Source organism: Cnephaeus nilssonii (assembly GCF_951640355.1).
Source record: "Cnephaeus nilssonii genome assembly, chromosome: 6".
Taxonomy (NCBI): Eukaryota; Metazoa; Chordata; class Mammalia; order Chiroptera; family Vespertilionidae; genus Cnephaeus; species Cnephaeus nilssonii.
Window position 1 is genome coordinate 27,973,661 of NC_137077.1, and position 23,501 is coordinate 27,997,161.

The window sequence follows — 23,501 nt, forward strand, 5'->3', positions numbered from 1 at the left end:
ATTTGAAGACACTTTGTCTGCACCCTAATATGTGGTCTATTTTTGAAAATGTCACATGTGCACTTGAGAAGAATATATATTCTGTAACTTAGGAGTGAAATGTTTAAGATGTCAATTAAGTCCATTTTATCTAGTGAGTCATTTAGGATTTCTGTTTCTTTGCTGATTTTTTTGTCTAGAGGACTTATCCAGTGATGTCAATGGGGTATTAAAGTCTCCTACCATTATTGTATTGCTGTCAATCTCTCCCTTGATATTTTCCAGAAGTTTTTTTATGTATTTGGGTGCTCTTGCATTGGGTGCATATATGTTTACCAGAGTTATATCCTCTTGATTTATAAATTCCTTTAGTATTATAAAGTGGCCTTCCTTGTCTCTTGTTATGGCCTTCACTTTGAGGTCTATTTTGTCAGATATATTTATTGCTACCCCAGCTTGTTTTTTCATTTCCATTTGCCTGGAAAATATTTTTCTATCCCTTCACTTTCAGTCTGTTTGAGTCCCTTGTTCTGAGGTGGGTTTCTTGTAGACAGCATATATATGGGTCGTGTTTTCTTATCCATTCTGCCACTCTATATCTTTTGATTGGACCATTTTGTCCATTTACATTTAAGATTATTATTGATAGGTATTTGTTTGTAGCCATTTTTATTCTTTATTAGAGGTCCAGTGCACAAAATTCATGCACAGGGGGAGCGGGGTGTTCCTCAGCCCAGCCTGCACCCTCTCCAATCTGGGACACTGACTGCCCGTTTAGGCCTGATCCTACCCCAACTGCTCTCCCCTGCAGGCCTGGGTCCCCCCCATCTGCCCTTCCCTGCAGGCCCGGTCACCCCCACCTTCCCTCCTCTGCCAGCCAGGTCACCCCTAATTGCCCTCCCCTACAGGCTTGATCACCCCCAACTGCCTGCCCTTTCAGGTCTAGTCCCTCCCAACTGCCCTCCCCTGCTGGCCATCTTGTGGCAGCCATCTTGTGTCCACATGGGGGCAGCCATCTTTGACCACATGGGGGCAGCCATCTTGTGTGTTGGAGTGATGGTCAATTTGCATATTATTCTTTTATTAGATAGGATGCCTGTGTTCCTTCTTCCCTTTCTATTTCTTCTTTTTACAACAGTTCCATTAGCATATCTTGCATTGCTGGCTTGGTAGTAATAAACTCCCTTAGCCTTTTTTTTGTCTGCAAAACTCATTATTTCCCTCCCTTCAATTTTGAATGATATCCTTGCTGGATGGAGTATTCTTGGATTCATTCCCTTGCTTTGCATGACTTTGTATACTTCATTCAATCAGGCCTGATTTTTTTTCTCTTGAGAAATCATTTGATAATCTAATGGAAGATCTTTTGTAGTTAACTCTCTGTCTCTCTCTTGCAGCCTTTAAGATTCTCTCTGTGTCATTAACCTTTGACATTGTAATTATGACGTGTCTTGGTGTGGGTCTTTTTGGGTTCATCTTGTCTGGGACTCTCTGTGCTTGTGTGACTTTTTGCTTCCCCAAAATCAGGGACATTTTCTATCATTATTTCTTCAAATAGATTTTCTAATCCTTGTTACTCTTCTTGTCCTTCTGGCACTCCTATTATACGTATGTCACTTTGTTTCATTTTGTCTCAAAGCTCCCTTAGGCTCTCCTCCTGCTTTTAATTTTTTTCTCCAATTGCTGTTCAGACTGGGTGTGTTTCTCTGCCTTGTCTTCTAACTTACTAATTCAGTTCAACACTTCTTCTAGTCTACTATTGAAACATTCCATTGTGATTTTTATTGTAGCTATATAATTTTTCATTTCCTTTAGTTCTTATATAAGCTGTTGATATTCTCATCCATCTGCTTTATGAACTGTATGATCTTTACTCTGAATTTTTTCTGACATATTGCAGGCCTCCATTTCATTTAATTCCTTTTCTTTTAGTTCCTATTCTGGTGATTCCTCCTTTTCTTTCCTTTGGGGTTGATTCTTTGTCTCCCCATTTTTGCTGTCACCAAAGAGTCCAGGTGCTGGGATGTGCTAGACCCTAGCTAAAGTGGCAGGTCAGTAGGAGGGTAGCACACCCTGAGAGTCATCAGAGAGCCCAAGTACCAGGACGTATGAGACCTGTGGCCACAGTGGTGGGCCAATGGGAGGGTTGCACACTCCAGGATTCCCAGGAGCCTGCGACTGAGGAGGCTGTCCAGGGTCTGCAGCTGAGGTAACAGGTCTTTGGCCAGCATGGCTGTAGGGTCCTGGGTGGTGTCTGAGGCGAGTCTGGATGGTGGTGAGCCTTGGCTCCTAGTCACAGCAGCTGTCCCCTTCAAAATGGTGTGGTTTCTGTGCCAGTGCTGGCCGCCCAGCAGTGCTTGCAGCTATAGCAGGGGCTCCCTGTCTAAAAGAGCCCAGTCTACCAGCCCCCAAAAGTCCTGCAGTATCTAACTGTCTTTCACTCATACACACTTACACACATACCACACACATCCCCACACTTCCTTTCACTCCCTCACTCAACTAACACTCTCTCTCTCACTGCCGTCCTGATGGCAACCATCTTGACTCTCTGGTCATCCTATATAATAAAGAAGTAATATGAAAATTGACTGTCACTTTCTAGCACAAGATGGTCACCCCCATATGGTCACAAGATGGCCACCCCCATGTGGTCACAAGATAGCTGATGGCCATGCCCATATCATCACAAGATGGCCGCCACAAGATGGCCGGAATTGGGAGGGCAGTTGGGGGAGACCGGGCCTGCAGGGGAGGGCAATTGGGGGGGACCAGGCCTGCAGGGGAGGGCAGTTAGGGATGACCAAGCTGGCAGCAGAGTGGTTAGGCGGCGATCAGGCTGACAGGCAGAAGTGGTTAGGGGCAATCAGGCAGGCAGGCAGTATAGCATTTGGGAGTCAGCAGTCCTAGATTGTGAGAGGGATGTCCGACTGTTCGACTGCCCTGTGGGATCGGCAGTCAGACATCCCCCAAGGGGTCCCAGGTTGGAGAGGGTGCAGGCTGGGCTGAGGGACACCACCCCAGTGCATGAATTTCATGCACCAGGCCTCTAGTCTATAAATAAAAGCCTAAGCAACCGTCCAACCATTCAACCATCCAACCGGTAGCTATGATACACAATGACCACCAGGAGGCAGACGCTCCATCTGATAGCTATGATGTGCACTGACCACCAAGGGGCAGAAGCTCATTGAAGGAGCTGCTAATGCTGCGGTGACTTGGAAGCTGTGGTTCTTGAGTGACACACCCGGAACCAGAGAGGAGGGAGCCCTATTCCGGGATGCATCACCCGATAACCACTCTCTCACAATCTGGGACCCCTCGGGGGATGTGGAGAGTCGGTTTGGGCCTGATCCTCACAGGCCAGGCTGAGGAACCCAACTGGTGCATGAATCTGTGCACTGGGCCTCTAGTTTCTATATAACCAGGATGACCCCAGAAAGGAAAGAAAGATACATTGTTCCCTGACCACAGATCACACTCATAACTTATTGTCTAAAGCTCTTCTTAGATACTTATATTACCCAGGTTTATCTTCCCTCGTCTTACAATCTTATATAATAAAAGAGTAATATGCAAATTAACCATCACTCTGCTACACCCACAAGCCTCACCCACCAGCCATTCAGGAGCGAGTATGCAAATTAACCCTAACCAAGATGGCTGCGGCCACGGAGAGAGCAGGAGGCTTGGGTTTCCCTGGCAATGAAGGAAGCCAAGCTTTCCACACACCCTGGTGGGCCCAGGCCTCCACTCAAGGCTACAAAGTTTCAATTATAGAAATAAATAAATCTCAACAAAAATGACTGTGGCCATGGAGCGAGCAGGAGGCTTGGCTCCACTCAAGGCTACAAAGTTTCAATTATAGAAGATAAATAAATCCCAGATACCAGGGCCTCCACTTGGGTCACCAGGGGATGTGGCCGGCCTGCAAACCACCACAGGTCCCTCGCCCAGGCCACCCCATGCCCCAAGGGAACCCCAACCCTATTCCAGGACACCCTTCAGAGCAAACCAGCTGGCCCCCACCCGTGCACCAGGCCTCTATCCTATCTAATAAAAGAGTAATATGCAAATTGACCATCACTACAACACACAAGATGGCTGCCCCCATGTAGTCAAAGATGACTGACCCCATGTGGACACAAGATGGCCACCACAACATGGCCAGCAGGGGAGGGCAGTTGGGAGGGACTAAGCCTACAAGGGAGGGCAGGTGGGGTGATCAAGCCTGCAGTGGAGGGCAGTTGGGGGGGACCCAGGCCTGCAGGGGAGAGCAGTTGAGGGGGACGAGGCCTGCAATGGAGGGCAGTTCGGGGCAAACAGTCTGGCAGGGGAGCAGTTAGGCATCAATCAGGCTGGCAGGGGAGTGGTTAGTGGGTGATCAGGCTGGCAGGCAGAAGCAGTTAAGGGCAATCAGGAAGGCAGGCAGGCGAGCAGTTGGGAGCCATCAGTCCTGGATTGTGAGAGGGATGTCCGACTGCCCGTTTAGGCCCGATCCTATTGGGATCGGGCCTAAATGGGCAGTCAGACACATCCCTCGAGGGGTCCCGGATTGGAGAGGGTGCAGTCTGGGCTGAGGGACATCCCCCCGACCCCCATGCACGAATTTCATGCACTGGGCCTCTAGTATCATTTATAACCTTCTAGACATTCTCTTATATAAACTGATGGTTTCAATACAAAAATTTAATGTTTTTCATTATTTTTGCCTGTATCTACTATTCATCTAGGGTCTGAATTTGGAGCTATTTCACCTTGACATAACTAGAAATTGTATTCCAATAATCCACCTCCAAAATTCTAGGACCTCGTAGTAACTCAGAATAGTTCATATTTAAAATTATTATCAACTTTCTATACTTTTAATATCTCATTGAAATATTTCCTTTTGTCATTAGGAAAAAACTTGAAAAACTGGAATACACAGTTCTTAAACATTCTGGCAACCACCTATTTACTAATTATATAATCCATAGCTTGATCACATCTCTTGATCACATCTTGATCACATCTCTTGATCACAGCTTGATCACATCTCTTCTTGTAGCTACAGAGATCTACTCATTACTTATCAGCTACACTTAATTTACTTGTACATATATATCTGTCCATATACTTTTCTCTTCTGAGAATATTCTTTTCTAAATCTTCATCTGATTGTGGCCAATTTACCCATTTTGTGTTATCCCCTCGTTCTCTAAGACAATGTTAACCATGCTTCTGTGCTTGCAAAGGATAAATACTCGTTATCATAATTTTGATAAAAACATCTAACATGTAAAAATTATAATTTTAGCAATTCTCACTGTCTGAGTAAACAATCTCATTACTCTATGTATTTCTGCTATATTTTCATTTTTACAAGATTAAACATACATGTTCAAGTACTTGCTAAAATAACATTGTAATTGATAATCTACTTTTTGAATTTATTTTAAGGATCACTTTTCCTCTTGAAATAAAATCACTTCCAAAGGAATCCATGCTCACTATAAAACTGTTTGGGATTAACTGTGCAACCAACAATGCAGAGATATTGGCCTGGACTTCTCTTCCATTGTTTCCAAAAGAGTAAGTGTATAACGTGTGATTAACACAGCTCCCATCTCAAAAAAAAAAAAAAAAAGCCTCCTTGAAACTAAATATTTTGCAGTATGTAGCATAATGAGAAAAAATCAGGAGAACATTTTATCCTAAAATTGAGGTAGTTCAGTATAAATCATGATTATTGAAAGTGTTAGTGGAAAAAAGTGTAGAAATGGGTTTGGATGGAGGTTTCATGTTCAACTTGTCCACTAGATCATTCACAGTGAAAAGTTACTGGCATAACCTGTTACAATTGCTTTTCCTTCTCTAACCAGACAATTTCTCTGCATTTAGTACTTCAAAATTATTTAGCTAAATTCTGTCTTTTAGAAACGATGTAAATCAAGGAATTCTGGCTGAAGTAAAATTGCACAATGTAACTCACTGGTTTACTGACCTTTTATTGCCAAGAAGAAATATTTGCAACTTTACAATTATATTTTCAGAAAAGTAAGCCAACTATGAGCTCAGATATTCTATTGGATCTAATGGCCGTTGCAAATTACCTGATGATTTAACCATAACTATTTAAAACTAATAATAGTTGGGATATTTGATAGTTAATTGCATGATTCTCTATGCCATTAAGGAAAATGTTTTAAATAAATCAGCTTAGTTACTTTTCACATGGCAAGACTTGCTTTAAAATCAAATTGAAAAATTAATAATTGTATTGTATTTTAATAGTGTTATAAAGATTTTTTCTGCCCCTATTGCTTTAAAAATATTTGGTAATATAAATATGTTAAGAAAATTCTTCATCAGTTTTTAGTTCCCATGTTTAGTCAATATAAATAAGTTATTATCATAACAATCATCATAAATCTTTAAAATTGCCTATGTTGGATTAGTTCTGACCTGGTGTGTGTGTGTGTGTGTGTGTGTGTGTGTGTGTGTGTGTGTGACCTGCTCCATTATTTGTTTTGATGCTATAGCCTATTTCTACATACATGTTTCTTGAGGAAAGGGAATAGATTTATCTTTGTAACATCTATCACCTAACATAGTACCTCATGAATAGGCAATCATTAGAGATTTGTTTACTAAATTGAATTGCGAGAAAATCAATTCCTACATGAAATTTGGAGTGGAAATAAAATTCCAGAAGTCTGTAAAAAAACAGTTGTGTTCTAAAATAACGCCTACTGCTATAGCAGATATTTCAAAAATCTGATTTGTGGGTTAGAGCTTTCATTACTTTCTTACTAGAAGGAGCTATGCACATGCCCTTTCTTTTTATGAGTGAATTTCTTTAAAGTTTCAACTGCAGTGCTTATAAGATCTGGCATATTTGTAGAATAACATTTCCAATTATTCACTGAAAAAAAAATTCAATCTATTTGATTCCCTTCAATCACCTACCACACTACTTTGCATATGATAGGCAATCAATTCATGTTAAATATATAAGAATGTTTAAGACATTACTGTATTTCAAACTAATCTTCAAGATCTTTTTCTAAATAGTCATAAGAGTAAAAATACTGACTCCATGTTGTTTTGTCATATGTCATTTACCAGGGTAAACATTTTATATGTAAGTGATCATAGATGGTGGTCATCTTCAAGTAATGCCATTGGGACTGATATTAGGTGGTGTTTTCTTGAGGAAAAGTGTCAAATTTATGGATGATGAGACATCACATCAGAAAGCACAACTTCAATAAGCTTTGTAACTATATTTCCAAAAGACCATATCTTATGAAAATCAGAACAATCTTCCTCTGTCATTTGTTGAACAATTAAAAGAAGTTCAGTTCTTTATAACACATCAGAAATCTATCATTGGAGCAATTGGGAGATGCCATTATTCCCACTGAGCTCATTGCTACAAGTTACAGAGATTCTAACCCAATTCATCAGACACAGATATTTACAGATGATAGCAAATAGGCCACTTTTCACAGAATGCCTTTGCCTATAAACATTTGGTATTAAATCTGCCATTTATTAGATTTTGAATTACCCATATCTAGCTGTGTGGAATTGTAATGAGCACTTATGTCTTTATGTTTTCTAACATACACAAGACCTGAAAATATGCAGAATTAAAAGCTTCCTATCTCTTTGTGGTTTCCAGAAGTGGGTTTCAGAAGAACCAATGGTGACTAAAAGCAGAAATATCAGTAATTGGCGCACCAAGAATGTCTACAAATAAACATAAATGTCGACATTTTCAAGCACATAAACTTGCTTTCAAACCTATAAAAAATATGTCACAAGTACAAAAGTTAAATTTTGCCCATAGAAGCTTTGCAATCCTCCCTTTTGCAGACAGAATTTCTATTGCATCTATGCTGTATTCACAATGCCTTCTCACTGCTATAAGAAAGTGTTATTCACACCTCAACAATTTTTAAGAGCTACTTTTCTTCTTAAATTCAAAACAAATAGTGTAATAGTTGCTTAGCATTTCTGGATTGTGGTAAATTCTTCAATTCAGAGATACTAAGCCCTGAATGAACAGTCTCCTGGGAGACCACCAACACTCTTCTCATCTTAATTCCACTAATCATCTTTCTCCTGCTCACATTTTCTATTTACAGAACTCTATGGAAATTTATTCTCTCCCCCATGCTTAAAATATCTCAAAAGATTTTTAGGTGCAGTCCATTGTCAGAAAGTAAGTTAGCTACTATCAAACACACAGAGAGCCCAATGAATGGTGCCAAGCATCTTTCCTCCTTGAATTTCCTCACAGTGTATATTATATCAGCCTCAGTTGGACAGCTAGAAGTCCATTCTCCCTATGCCTTTTTGCTTGATACATCTCCTCATATATATATATACTTAAACCAAGTGTTCTGACTTCATTCTCCCCCATATGCCTCAGAATTAAGGCCATGGTGACTACTGATACAGACTCCATCCAAGGAGAGAAATGACAGACACTGACATTTATTCTTGAGTCACCTCATCCTCTGTAGAAATCAGCTTAGATCACTCTGTTTTTCAGAGTGAAACATGGCCAAGACATATAAGTATAGCAAGACCATAAATATAACTCATTATACAACTTACATGCAAAGAAAAATGCCATTAATATATCACACTTTTCCTCATGACCTTCTACCTTATAATTAATGAAGAGGAAAAACCTTCCATTGATGACAAAAAATAAATTAGTCATTTCAGTAATTGAAATAGTCCTCTTAGAAGTGTACAGTCACTTTTGAAAAAAATAATGCTTAGTCATTCAGATGTCCTCCTGACACACTCTCTGCCTAAGAGGATATCTGGATACACAGGATCAGAAAAGAAACAGATTCTTTGACCTGGTGATTTGACCTCTGATATCCAAATCAAAGGCACTTTTGAAGCTGAGGCTACTTATTACAGCTAGGGGAACCAGTGACTGGTGCTCTCCCAGCTTAACCAGGGCTGACTGACACTCCCTGGGTGATGTGGTCTCTTATAGGCACCATAGACCCTGTGACTCCTATTTGACCTCATCTTATCCCCACTCTTAACGCAAAGGCCCATTAATCCCCACCATATAACCTCCCCCTTTTGGAAAGCCCCTCACTCAGGTATACCAGTGTTTAGTAGCTTTTCCTAGAGCCCCCCTGCCTTCAGTATTATCCTGTATTAGAGGCCCGGTGCACAAAATTTGTGCACAGGGGTGGGGGGTATCCCTCAGCCCATCCTGCAGTTGGACATCCCTCTCACAATCCAGGACTGCTGGCTCCCAACTGTTCGCCTGCCTTTGCCTGATTGCCCCTAACCAATTCTGCCTGCCACCCTGATCACCCCCTAACCACTCCCCTGCCAGCTTGATCAATGCCTAACTGCTCCCCGGCTGGCCCAATTGCCCCTAACTGCCCTCCCCTGCTGGTCTGGTCACCCCCTAACTGCCCTCCCCTGCCAGTCTGGTCGCCACTAACTGTCCTCCCCTACAGGCCTGGTCACCCCTAACTGCCCTCCTCTGCTGGCCTGGGTCCCCCCACAACTGTCTTCCACTGCAGTCCTGGTCCCCCCCAATTGCCCTCCACTGCAGGCCTGGTTCCCCCCCAACTGCCCTCCTCTGCTGGCCTGGTCACCCCTAACTGCCCTCCTTGCTGGCCTGATCGCCCACAACTGCCCTCCCCTGCAGGCCTGGTCTCCCCCCCAACTGCCCTACCCTGCAGGCCTGGGTCCCCACACAACTGTCTTCCACTGCAGGCCTGGTCCCCCCCAATTGCCCTCCACTGCAGGCCTGGTCCCCACCCTCCAACTGCCCTCCGCTATAGGCCTGGTCACCCCTAACTGCCCTCCTCTGCTGGCCTGGGTCCCCCCACAACTGTCTTCCACTGCAGTCCTGGTCCCCCCCAATTGCCCTCCACTGCAGACCTGGTTCCCCCCCCAACTGCCCTCCTCTGCTGGCCTGGTCACCCCTAACTGCCCTCCTTGCTGGCCTGATCGCCCACAACTGCCCTCCCCTGCAGGCCTGGTCTCCCCCCCAACTGCCCTACCCTGCAGGCCTGGGTCCCCACACAACTGTCTTCCACTGCAGGCCTGGTCCCCCCCAATTGCCCTCCACTGCAGGCCTGGTCCCCACCCTCCAACTGCCCTCCCCTATAGGCCTGGTCACCCCCAACTGCCCTCCCCTGCAGGCCTGAGTTCCCCACAACTGTCTTCCACTGCAGGCCTGGTCCCCCCCAATTGCCCTCCCCTACAGGCCTGGTCCCCCCCAACTGCCCTACCCTGCTGACCTGGTCTCCCCCAACTACCCTCCCCTGCAGGCCTGGGTACCCCCCCCCCAACTACCCTCCCTTGCTGGCCTGGTCTCCCCCAACTGCTCTCCTCTGCTGGCCTGGTCATCCCTAACTGCCCACAACTGCCCTCCCCTGCAGGCCATCTTTTGGTGGCCATCTTGTGTCCATATGGGGTCAGCCATCTTTGACCACATGGGGGCAGCCATATTGTGTCTTGGAGTGATGGTCAATTTGCATATTACTCTTTTATTAGATAAGATTCCCTTATCTAACACTCCTCCCCATCTGCCTTCCAGAAGAGGGGAAATTTGGAGCATCTATGTCTGCCACACTCACTCTGTTCCCTCTTTGTCTTCTGTTTCCCACCATCTTGAGTTGCCAGAAAGAGGTGGCCTTTTCTGAACCACATTCTCCATCCGATATACCACATCCTTCCTCCCTCACTCCCGTTAACCCTTTACCGTGGACAGAAATACTTTCTATAAATGCTGTGGAGAACATTAACATCTGATCTTCTGCTTCTTCCTTTTTCATTCTGCCTGGAGTTAATCCAAACTTTTTCCAAGCAGATGGGTACTTCGGACCATTTTGGAGAAAGCTATAACTTAAGAAAGGCAAAAGTGAAATCACATTAATATATGTTTTTATTTCTACCTCATTAAGCTAAATTTTTGCTTGCTAATACTGGCTCCCTGGTAATGCTATACAAAAATATATATATATATTTTTTTTTTTTTCTCAAGATGAGGGAGGGATGGAACAAAAGGATAAAGACTCAAAGTTTGTTCTGCTAGAAGAATATTCATGGGTTATTTAAAAATATCTGCCCAATAATGTTTATAATTTATACTCCCCTAAGCAGATACTTTATAACAATATCTCCAGATATGGAAAATAAAGAAAGCAGGCCTCAGAAATCTAAAGGTCTAAAGAGAGCTTTATCTGCTGGATTTTTCATCATATTTCACATAGTGTTTGTTAAATGGCAAGATGGAAGTCTATGTTGTTTTCAAAAAGACTCAGCTCATACCTTAAAGTTAGTTCTTCATAAACTTTAATTTTATTGCCTTTCAGTTTTCCATTTAATTTGGTATTTTAAAATCAAAAGCTGTTCTCAGTGATCATTAAAACAGCTTACCAATAATTGAATTCATATATACAGCCAGGTATAGCTTCCTTTTAATTCCTTTAAGGATCTCTGTGGTTTTGGATGTTACTGAAGTTGTTAAAACCTTCCATGAATTCTTCCTGTTTCAAGTCTTTCCTATATGCATTCTCATTTACTATGGTAATTTACAATGTTTTCTCAAAGATTCAGAATATGAATATTTTTTCTTATTCATGCATAAAGAAGTATTTCTTCTGTAAAGTCCCACTATTTTGATTCTGCAGATCATATGCTAATTTAAGTATTTTCTTTCTATACATTTAGAGCCCATATCTTTATGGATTCCCAGGGAATTTAGTCATTCTGTGGGGCAAAAAAAATGTTCTCAAGAGTTAACCATTGTGAAAACAACTTTTTCATGTGGAAAATAAATCTAGATAGCTAGATAGCCGTGTATGTGGGGTATTAGAAATGAACTATTAATTAATATGTAGGATTATGGAATATTGTATTTCTCTTCATGCTACTAAATGAAGTCAGCTGGTTATGTTTATATTTCAAAAGAAAACATTTATAGATAATAATAGTTTCCCTCACCAAGTGGCTCCTGTCTGTATGTGTTTTTCTTGCAGCAAAATCATTCTTGGGTCTGTGCTACTCAGCATGACATTACACAGTGAGCCTCCCATAGAAATACTAGCTCCAGGAGTGTGGGATATAAGCCAGCCAACCCCAGTGATCCTACAGGTAAGTGCCAGGCTATGAGATTAAAGTACACAAGGCAAGTATTGGTTGATCAGTAGCTTATTGTCAATTATAGAAACAATTCTCTTTTAGGATCACATAATGTAATAGTCTTCTCTTCCTCCAGCCACTGGGATTTATAAAATCTCTAGAGCTTTTATTTTGTATTCAGTATTCTCAAAGTCTTTTTCTCCCAGCTTATATAATAGCAATTTCAAGCCATTCTCCATCCGACAGAATCATGAAGGAGAGGGAAGGAATGCTGCCATTAGTATACTCATTATGTGCATTTATTTTTTCCATTGTCTGAAAGCAGTCATTGGTGTATATTATTAGTTTGGTACCTTATTCACACCTGCCTCTGCATTGTGTCATGTTCCTTCAAATCTTGTTATTGTACATTTCCGAAATGACTAGCAATTAGCTGAGTAGTGGGGGAGAAACTGCAACAAAATCCATCCATTATACTGCACTTTCTTTTTTCTTAAAATCTTTCTACTTTTTGTGATCATGAATGAAAGGTGATGAATGATTTCAGGCTTCGGTTCTTACTGCAGAGAACTTATTTGTTCATAATTGCGAGCAATCATATTTGTCAGACACCTGAAGCATGGCCACTCCCATACATAAAAATGTGGGGAATATAGACTCTTACTCTCTTTAGAAAAAACTGTAACTGCTTTCTTGGCAGTATAGTCTAGAAAAGGATTTTTCAACTTCTGCACTATTGACATTTTGTTTCAGATAATTCTTTGTTCTGTGCACTGCAGGATATTTAGCAGCATCTTTGTCTTCTACCCACTAGATGGCAGTAGCATCTCCCCAGTTCTGAGAATCAAGTATGCCTTCAGGTACTGTCAAATACCCTCTGAGGATAAAATTGCCCTCAGGTGGAGATCATTGCTTCTAGAGGAAACTAGTGGAGTCTCTAGGTTTTTTAGTTTTAAGGTTTTGGGGTGAGGGGTGTGAGATATAAGGTTTATCAAGATGAACAACAAGATGCTAAAAATGGAAAAGTGAAGGTAATACTAATAGAAATGTGGCTTCCACTCTGAAGGAGGGATGAAGTCCCCACCAGATGGTAGCCAAAGATCCACTTCTAAGCTGTGGACACAGTGATAACAAAGAGCAGTTGTTCAGGCTGGATCTTAGCACAATCACAGACACTCAACAAATGATGGCTTACTGATTAGCACGTGTTCCATTGTAAAGCACAACTACCTTTCTTTCAGAGGACTAATACATTTTTTATCAGACTATTTCTTGCCAGACACACACCACCTCAGCTCAACCAAAATCTTCCAAGTCTGTTCATTGCCAGAGCTTTGTGGATATAAATTCATGATTACAGGGATATGTAATGGCAGTGGTGGAAGAGAAATAAGGGAGACTATTAGGTGAGACTGTTCTTGATTCTTCTCAAATGAGGGGGAAAACTGCTTAGGGACACAGGTCCTGGTAAGTGGAATCTGAATAGAAATTTCAAGTATTTAACAGCAGCATAGATTTCCAAGTAGACATCTGGAATCACACCAAATTTATCTTACAAAAGGGTGGGGGACGGCATGTAAATATTTCATGGTACGCAAAAAAGTTAGGTAATTTGATATTTACAAAATAATTTCATGTATAGACATAAAGGGAAACTTCTCAGAATATTAATTGGTGATAAAATATACAAAATAAAATAAGTTATTAAGGTATTAAAGTTAAAACCCTTAATAACCAGTATCACTCTAATTACATGCAGCTAGATTTAGAGCAGAATTTTCAACCTAAATATTATGAGATGATGAGGAAATTAGAAGTTCTGCGATTAGTGTTTGTGTTAAGGAGTCAGTGTGACTCTCAGAAAAAGACATCAGACGAAGAGTTAGGAAATGTGGATTCTAGACTTAGCTCTTTAACAGAAAATTTTATGGCTGTGAAGTCACCTCACCTTCAATTTTCTCCTCTGTACAAAAAAAAAAAAGGATTATACTATGCCTTTCCAAGTTCTTTCAAGTCTTTACTTTTTTTTTATTGTCTTTATCATGTGAGCAGTTATTGCCACACTGTAGCCGACCCAGTATGATAAGAGACATGATGTCACAGAACCTGATTCTTTCCAGTCAATCATTTTTGGAGTGTTCTGTGGTTGATTTGCTAACTGAAAGCAATGGATGAATTAAGTAGATCTAAGTTCAGAAATGGAGACAGATTATTGCACGATTTCACCACTCTGAGTCTCCCTTGACTTCTTGTCTCTTCCCTTGTACAATCTAGTAGAGTGGCTCTATCACAATTTAGGAACTAAGAGTTAATGTTGCTCTTATTCTATTCTATGTTTTTCTACTTCCTCACCTCCCCATTCATGTCTCATTTATTATATTCTGCTTATATGTCCTCACCACCTTTAACTGTTGTCAGGTAGCACGTTAATTCCTAGTTGCCAAATGCAATAGTCCTCTTCATACTAGCCCTCTCTATAATTTTGGCCCTGTCTATCTCTTCCCCATTACAGAACACTTTTTGCCTTGATCTTTAGTGTTACTGCTCTCTCTGTTTCTCCTCATACTTCTCTCTGGTTATCCTTTGTCTGTCTCCTTCTCAGCTCTGGAGCTCTGATTCAGATTCTTTCATAAAACATGCTTCACACAAATAGAGCCACATCCCTAGCAAAACTCCCACCTTCAAAGACAGCATACCCCACACTGATCCAAAATATTCCATTGCTTATATACTTCCAAAACTGGTCTTTACCAGAGATGATTTCACTCTCATGCCTATATAATGGTTCACAGACTTTCATGAAGTAGAAATGAACATAGAGTAACTCTATTTTTCTAAGTAATTACATGAAATAATATAATTACCATCTATCATTTTTATCATTTAATAATGAAAAGACATTTTAATTCTTAAATGTAGAAAGGCTATAATAATTTAATTTTATGAAAAGTTTATATATTGTTATTATTTTTTCTCATTTTTCCTGGTACAATATTACAGATTACTAATTTATGCCTATTATATAAATAATTGAGGTTTTTCTAAATACATATCTATTTAAATACCAAGTCAAATTCTAATGATTATTTTAAAACTTATTTTTAAGTAATAAATGATACAGACAATATAAGAGTTTTCCTTTAGTTTCTACAAATCTGAGATGGAGTTTATTAAATTAATAATGCATTTTTGAGGTTTTCAGTACATGGCAACCATTTCTTTATTTCAGATTGACTTTCCAGCTACAGAGTGGGAGTATGTGAAACTTGATGTTGAAGACAGTAGAAGTAATCTTGAAGAACCACCAAAAGAGTGTTTAAAACATATTGCCAGACTTTCACAGAAACAGTCTCCCTTACTGTAAGTGACCCAGTTCTTGTGAGTCAATGTTGCCTGCTATTCATGTCACCATCAGTCATATGAAAGTGTTCATAACTTTATAAATAGTGAACCTTCCCTCCTACATAACTTCTTTCATTTACTAAAGTCATACCTGTGGGATAATCAATTAATGTTAAGAGCTAAATTAGTAATTTTGTATGCTTTTTAAAGTTTCTTTTTCCTGCAGTATTAAGCAACTTTAACTTTAGTCAAAGGAAAATAAAAAGGTTGGAAATCATTCAGTTCAAACAACAAAGCAGAGAGTGATTAAATATGTATAAGCATTTAACAGGGATAAACCATTGCTTAACCATTATCAAAGTGGATATAAAGTTGTTTTAGTAAACAGGAAAAAGCAAAATTTAATTATCTTAGCAGATTTTAAAAGTACAGAAATAAATCATGTTTTAATAGCACTAAATTGTTGACTAAAGAGTGCTTTGATTTTGTCAAACAGTAATTCTCTAAATAAACAGAACCCCAGGAAGAACTATAAAAGAATTATGGCCCTAGCTGGTTTGGCTCAGTGGATAGAGCCTGCAGACTGAAGAATCCTGGGTTCCATTCCAGTCCAGGGCATGTACCTCGGTCTAGGCTCCTCCTCAGCCCTGGCCCTGGTTGGGGCGCATGCAGGAGGCAACCAATCAATGAGTTTCTCTCACATTGATGTTTCTCTCTGTCTTTCCCTTTCTCTTCCACTCTCTCTAAAAAAATCAATGGAAAATATCCTTGGGTGAGGATTAAAAAAGAGAGAGAGAAAATTATGGACTTTCTACTTACCACTCAGCAATATCTAAGCTACAACTGACTATGCTCATTAGTTACATGCAAAAACATGGAACTAAGAAAGTAATTCTTTACATATTTACTATGATAAGATATATAACATAAGGCATTTTTTCCTAAGAATGAGAAATAATTGAAAGGTTTTGAACATGGCAGTCATGTGACCTGAATAATCTTTTTGAGTAATTCCTTTGACCACAAGTTGAAGAATGGATTGGCAAGAAAGTAAGAGTGGAAGCAAGCAGTCAATTGAGAAATCAAGGAATGAATTAACTCAATGGAGAATCCACATTTTTTGATTGATCAATAAGGCAGAAGATAGAATCATTTTCTGGGGGAAGAATAAGTTTGGGCCATTCAAAGCTGAGATATTGAGTGTGATCAAGAGTTCTGTTTTAGATAATCTTGTTACTGCCCTGCTTTCTAATTTCAACTTGTATTGCTCTTTTCCTCATTCACTTCAAGCCAATGACATTAATCTCTCTCATATATTTCAAATGTGCTAGTTCCTCTCCCTATCAAGACCTTTTTTACTTGATTTTCCCACTACCAGAAATACTCCTTCCCCAGTTCTTCATATAAGTGAAACATCTCCTATAGCTCTTCACTTAAATATGATCGTCTCAAAAATACACTAATATTCTCAACATTAGATCCTTTCCAAAACATTATACTAAGTGAAAAAAGCCATAAATAAGAGAGTATTTGCTGATTCCATTTATATGAAGTTCTAAAATAAGGAATATTAACATAGGGTGCAAGAAATCATACCAGTGTTTGCGTCTGGTGGCATAAAAAAAAAACTACTTATATCTTAATAGGATTATGTTTTCACCTGCTATGTGTATTGAATTGTTCATTTCCTTCTCTGTAAATAATGCTTCGTTAAAGAAGTTAATAGGAAAAAAAGCATTATTCAATATTGGGGAGAAATGGAATTTAATCAGAACAAAATAAATAATTTTAGTAGTTTAGTAAAATTTTGTTATGGATTTTTTTCTTCTGAGGGCTTTCTGGTGAAAGTGAAATTTTCACCAGAGTGAAAGGTAGTGACAAAACAGGAAAGGAGCCCAAACATATCTTAGACATTACCTATAATCCAGTTCCTTCATTATGCAGATGAAGGTACCTTTAAAAGAAGTTATAGAGAAACATTGACTTTTAAAATATTTCATATTTCTCATTTGCATTCTTGGGAGTTTTCAGCTAATTTGAGTTGAGCAACAGCGTCAGTTCGGAAGAGACAGTGTACAAAAGCTGTCGTTGTCATAGGAGAAATGCTGCTCTGCAGCTGAACTCCGGTCGGAATGCTTCTGCAGGAGTGTCAGCAAAACATAAGCCGTCAGTGAGTCAGCAGCCCGAGTCCCAGATTTACATCTTCTGTTTGGGACTACTCTCCAGGAGGAAATAGTTGGATTTAAGGAAGTTCTATTCACTGGCATGAACTCAAAACTCCCAATGAACTCTGAGAATGTACAGCCAGAATCCAAGGATGAATTGAGATCTTTGTTCTAGAAATTTAGACCAAAGAGATTTCTGAACTCTGATGAAACTTGCTTTGAGGTGAAGGAATTCATCTGGTCTAAGTTAATTTGTAAAGCAAGTAAATGGTTGCTTATTGCTCTTCGAAGTAGTACATGCTGCAGGATTCAGATACATTTTTGTCTGCTCTCAAGGAGACAGAGATTTTGCCCACCAATATATCATTTTTTTAAGTCGCAAGGATAACAGGGAGGAAAAATAAATGTGAATTATCTGAAGCAAGCTTTTATTTGTATTTTTTCTATAAAATAATAAAGTTAGTGGGAGATAAGCTGATGAAATATCCTTATCAAACTGTTCCAAGAAGATAAAGGACTTGCTTTCCAAACTAAACTAAAATTAAAAAAACTAGTGTAAGATTTTATACTGTGTGTTTACAGCAGCCTTTGTATGTATAGAAACTTCTAGTAAATTACAATCTGGTTTTGCAGACTCTCGGAAGAAAAGAGAAGATACTTATGGTTTTATCGCTTCTACTGCAATAATGACAACTGCTCCCTTCCCTTGGTCCTGGGCAGTGCCCCTGGATGGGATGAAAGAACAATTTCAGAAATGCATTCCATTTTGAGAAGATGGAAATTTTCTCACCCTTTAGAAGCGCTTGGACTTTTAACTTCCAGGTAACAATTATATAGCAAGCATGATAGTAATTACTGATAAGAAAAATTTGAAGAGAAAAAATATTGGACTATATGAGAAATTCAATAGATATTCTATTTCCAATTTTAATAGCTATGAATATTAAATGTAGGTAAATGTAAACTATGAATATAAATTTTAAACAAATCTAAGCTATAATTGTGCCTTCTGTACTAGACTTGAAGTACAATTAATAACTGTAGTTTCTTAAGTGAAAAGAGTCTTATTGCTCTTACAGAAATAACCCAAAAAAATGAACTATGGAAAACTAAAATTCTCTACTTCTTCCATTCTCAAAGAAAAAACTTTTGCCCTGCCAGCATAGCTCAATGGTTGAGTGTCCACCTATGAACTTGGACATCACAGTTCAATTCCTGGTCAGGGCACATGCCCAGGTTGTGGGCTCAATTTCAAGTGTGGGACTTGCAGGAAGCAGCCGATCAATAATTCTCTCTCTCCCCGTTCCTCTCTGAAAGCGATAAAAAAAATATTAAAAAAAAAGAAAAAAGTTTTTAAAAATTGGAATCATCCTTTTTTTACTATTTAAACATGCAAAATGTGAAAAAGTGCCCTGCTTATACATAGGTTATACAATTAATATGCCAATTGTAACAATTAAAAAATTATCCCTTATATATTTCTTTAGATGTTTCCTCAGGAAAAGGCAGGAAAATGCACCAGGTTGGGGTTGAGGGTGGGTAATGATGTCTTCTACTAGTTAAGGAAAAGCATGTGGGAACAAGTGTGTTACCTGGCTCTTGTTTGGGGAAACAGCTCTTCCTTGGCTTCTATTTTATATTCAAAGCCAAGAAGAAATATTTTAAATCTGTCCTGATAATATCATGATTACATCAGCTCACCAATGCCATGAAGAAAGTCTGCAGACTCTAGAGTCAGAGAAGAATCACAGAGCCCAGTTCTCTTCTGAATTCTCTCTGAAGGTCCTGACAGAAGGACAAAGGTGGGACAGAGAGTGACACAAAGGACTTTCCAACTGATGTATTTAGATTTATTTTAAATCAGTGTCATTTATAAAACTTGTGGGGTGGAAAATAGTTTTATTTTCCTGTTATTTATGAGTTACTAGGTTTCTCTCAATCTTCAAGCTCAAAGTTTACAAATTTTCTTAGAATCCTACATTTTTTGGTACTTCTCACATGGAAGATTTTTCTGTTTTATGGTTTCTTTAATTAATTAATGTGATCCCAGATGCCCACTCTTCCTTGATAAATGACAGATAGATGGTAGATAATTGATAGATAATCAATAGATAGAGGAAGGAAGGAAGGTGGAAAGGAAGGAAGGAAGGGGAGAACTTTTTTGTTAGTTGAGCTTGGAGCTTTTCCTTTATTATAATGCTTCTCCATAGTTCCTGGAATTGACCACTTCTGCCTACTACAGTGCTCTAATACTTTATAATTACATTTTATTGCAATGTGTTCACAAGAAAAATGTGAAATGTGTAATTTTGTCTACATTAAACTACTAATAAAAGCTACTGAAGGCAAAATAGATCATCTTAGTGTTTCTATTTCCCAAAAGCTTAATAATACCTGGGATATAGTAATTATTCAATATTTAATCAATCACTTTTTAAAATACAATATGATTATTTGTGCCTTATTTAAACATTTAAGTTATGTTATTTGAGGGAATCACCATTTTCTTTATGACACAAATTACCTTATACAGTTGAATGAATAAGAGAATGATATGATAAGAACATCAATTAATAATTAATTTCATTGGGATCATTTACAGTTTATGCTTGTATTTTAAGACCCTTCTGTACAAGATAGACTCGTTTCTATCTTACTCTTAACCTATTTTCCTGCTTTAGATATATAATAACCAAGATCTGTAATTTTTTTACTAAGTTCTAGTTTTTGTTCAATTAAGACAGAATATTAACACAATTATTATTTTATCATTCCTGATCTGATTGGCTAACAGAAAGTTGCTTCAAAATGCAAAGGTAACAATTCACAGAATAAGAAAAAATTTAGGCAAATCATATGTGTGATAATGGAATTTTATCCAGAATATATAAATACTCTTGCAACTCAACAAGAAAAAGGTAAATAACTCAATTTTTAGATTGTCAAGGGATCTAAATAGTTATTTCCCCAAATAAAACATACATGTCCAATAAATACATGAAATGATACATGACATAACTAACCACTAGAAAAATGCAAATTAAAACCACAATGAGTTACAACTTCACATCAATAAAATGATTATAATAAAAAAGACAAGTAAGTGTTGTGGAGAAATTTAAAATCTCATATGTTACTGGTAGAAATGTAAAATGAAACCAACATGTCAGTTCTTTAAATATTAAACATTGCGTTACCATAATGACCCAACAATTCCACACTTAGGTATATACCCAAGATAAATAAAAGATATTTCAATTCAAACACTCATGTTTAGAGCAGCATTATTTATAATAGCTAAAAAGGTAGAAACAACACATATGGACATCAATTAATGAATGGATAAATAAAATGTGGCACTTCACACAATGGAATACTATTTAATAATAGAAAGAATGAATATTAATATATGTTACAACATTAATGAACTTTGAAAACATCATGCTAAGTGAAAGAAGCAAATTACAAAAGACCATATATTTTATGATTCCATTTGTAAGAAATGTCCTGAAAATACAAATCCATAGAGACAGAGAGGTTAGTGGTTGTGTACTGCCAAGGGAGGTTGGGGAGAAATGGGAAATGATTACTAATGGATATGAGGTTTATTTTTGTGGTTATGGTTGCACAACTCAGGGAACATGCTCAAAACCATTGCATTGTACACTTTGTGTGGCATTTGAATTATATCTCAACAAAGCTATTAAAATTTTTAAAAAGTAACCGTAAAGGTAAAAACAATGAATCCTTATATCTCTAAAGCACAATTCTCTTATGGAACAACTTTTTAAAGTTTCTAAAGCATCAACTGGGTTTGTTTGTTTTTGCAATTTATTACTGTTTGATTAAGATGTAACCTGGTCTGTTTTAAAACATTGAATGTGTCAACTAATATTTTTGTAAAGTTCATGGAATATTTCATAAGAAAATGTCTTTATCAGAATGAAGCCTATAATACTCAATTTTCTTGCTTATAGAATAAGAACATTCTCTGGATGAACTTAAATATTCTCTGATTCCTGATAACAAAGCATAATTCTGCTTATAGTGAGCCTTCTCTACCTAAACCAACTTTGAAAATCTATTTCACTCACCATTTTAAGTATAAAAATTGAATGTTTACTTAGTGCCCCTTGGTACTACCTCATTTTAATATCCACAATAACCCTATGAGACAAACACTGTCATCTCAATTTTACCTATGGGAAACAGACTCACAGGGGTTAAGTTGCCCAATGTGACACTAGTAAGTTGAGGAGCTAGAGTTAAATCCAGAGATTAGAGCTTGTAATCTTAACCACTATGCTTACAGCCTTCCTACATAAATATGCTAAGCTATTTACATATGAAATATGTAAATAAAACTATCCTAAAGTAGTTTTATCATAGTAAATATCAGTACTTAACTATCTTTTCATGCCTGCATGTTTCTACTTCACTGTGTAATTCTTTTTTTCTTTTTCCTAGATAATCAGATTTTAGAGGTTATAGAGACTGGTTTCAAAGTAGAGTGCCACTTATTAAGTGTCATTCAGTGAACTTAGTAGAAATTTGATTTATTTGCACATTAGACAGTTTCTTATTATGCACCAAAGAAGGTCACTGAAAAGGTTGGAGTATTTCCATTGTATTCATCCTGTGACTCCCACTCTTAGTTTAACTGAGCTATGAAAAACCTTGAGAACAAGCTGTTTCCAGAAATGAACCTTTCAACTTCTCCAAAATCAAAACCTAACTTTTCTGAGAACAAACAGAATGTGCTTGTTAAGTGAGTTGTCAGAGTGAGTTCTTCAGAGAGCTGTCTTTTTTTCTCCTTTGAACAATCTATCTTTTCAATGGTTTAACCTCTTGAGAACTTATGTGCTCCATTTTTAGCTTGGAAAATTTTTAATATTGCTGTTTACTTAGTTCTCTCTGAAGATGCACCACCTCCTTTAAGTTTATTTTTAGCAAGAGCCATATTGAGATTTAATTTACCTAGTGTGGGCCATAGGATGTTAATATCTCTACTAGAGAGTGCCAGCAATATGTTCCCGGTACTGAGACTTCCATTAGAGGTGGCAGTGCTGTCAGAATGACAGAGACCAAAGGCTCAGGTCTGTGGTTCTTGGCAGAGGCTTGCTATTTTCTTGAACTCTGATGCACAGGCACAACTATTCAACTGTTAATAACAAGCAGAAATTACCCAAGGAATTAAAAGGCAGTTCAAGGAAAGATTCATTTAAAAATAGCGACTCCAAACTGGCATCAGAGGATTACATCAGAAGCTTAAATAAAAATTTGACAAGGTACCAGAACTTGTCATCCCACATGATGTAAAATCATTGTTTTGCAAGAAGAAGAGCAATACTTAACAGGCACTGCCTAGATTCCAAAATCAGTTCCCTTGGAGAAATGTTTCACAAAAATGTTTGCCCAAACCACTGTATTCTTTACTGTGAAGATTCATTTATGCAAAGACACTCTTTACTAGCATTGTAAATAGGCAGAATGGGGTATGGAAAAGGAAAACAGTTATAGCTTCCACATTTGACTAAATAATGAAGTGATTGATGATATGTATCTCTTCCATTTATTTATTTAGCAAAAATATATGTACATGGAAAGTGGAGTGCAATGAATCAAAGGGACAAAAGCATAAGTCATAGTAACTGTCTCTAAAAAACATAAAATTTAGAGATAAGGCTTAAGCTAAAAATCACTATACTATATATTTTATACTATAATCAAAGTATTAAGTGCTAAATTGGACCAAAGGAAAGCAAATTTTTTCAGAGAAAGTAAAAAGAGCTTCATAAAGGAATTGAATTCTACCTTGAAAGAGTCAGGAATTTTCTGAGTAGGGAAGAGAGAAAATGGCATTCCAGGCAAAAACAAATAGCATGAGAA

General features: G+C 38.3%; 1 protein-coding gene across 1 annotated transcript in view; it reads left to right on the forward strand.

Moving 5' to 3' along the window:
• The window catches only part of PIK3C2G (phosphatidylinositol-4-phosphate 3-kinase catalytic subunit type 2 gamma), a gene marked incomplete at both ends in the record, with an annotated part of 264,212 nt that overhangs the window by 63,862 nt on the left and 176,849 nt on the right, over positions 1-23,501 (forward strand). Inside the window, 4 exons of the mRNA XM_079775257.1 lie at positions 5,422-5,553; positions 12,003-12,117; positions 15,335-15,465; positions 18,246-18,434. Of these exons, the coding sequence (XP_079631383.1) occupies positions 5,422-5,553; positions 12,003-12,117; positions 15,335-15,465; positions 18,246-18,434 (567 nt within the window). The remainder of the gene's footprint in view (positions 1-5,421; positions 5,554-12,002; positions 12,118-15,334; positions 15,466-18,245; positions 18,435-23,501) is intronic.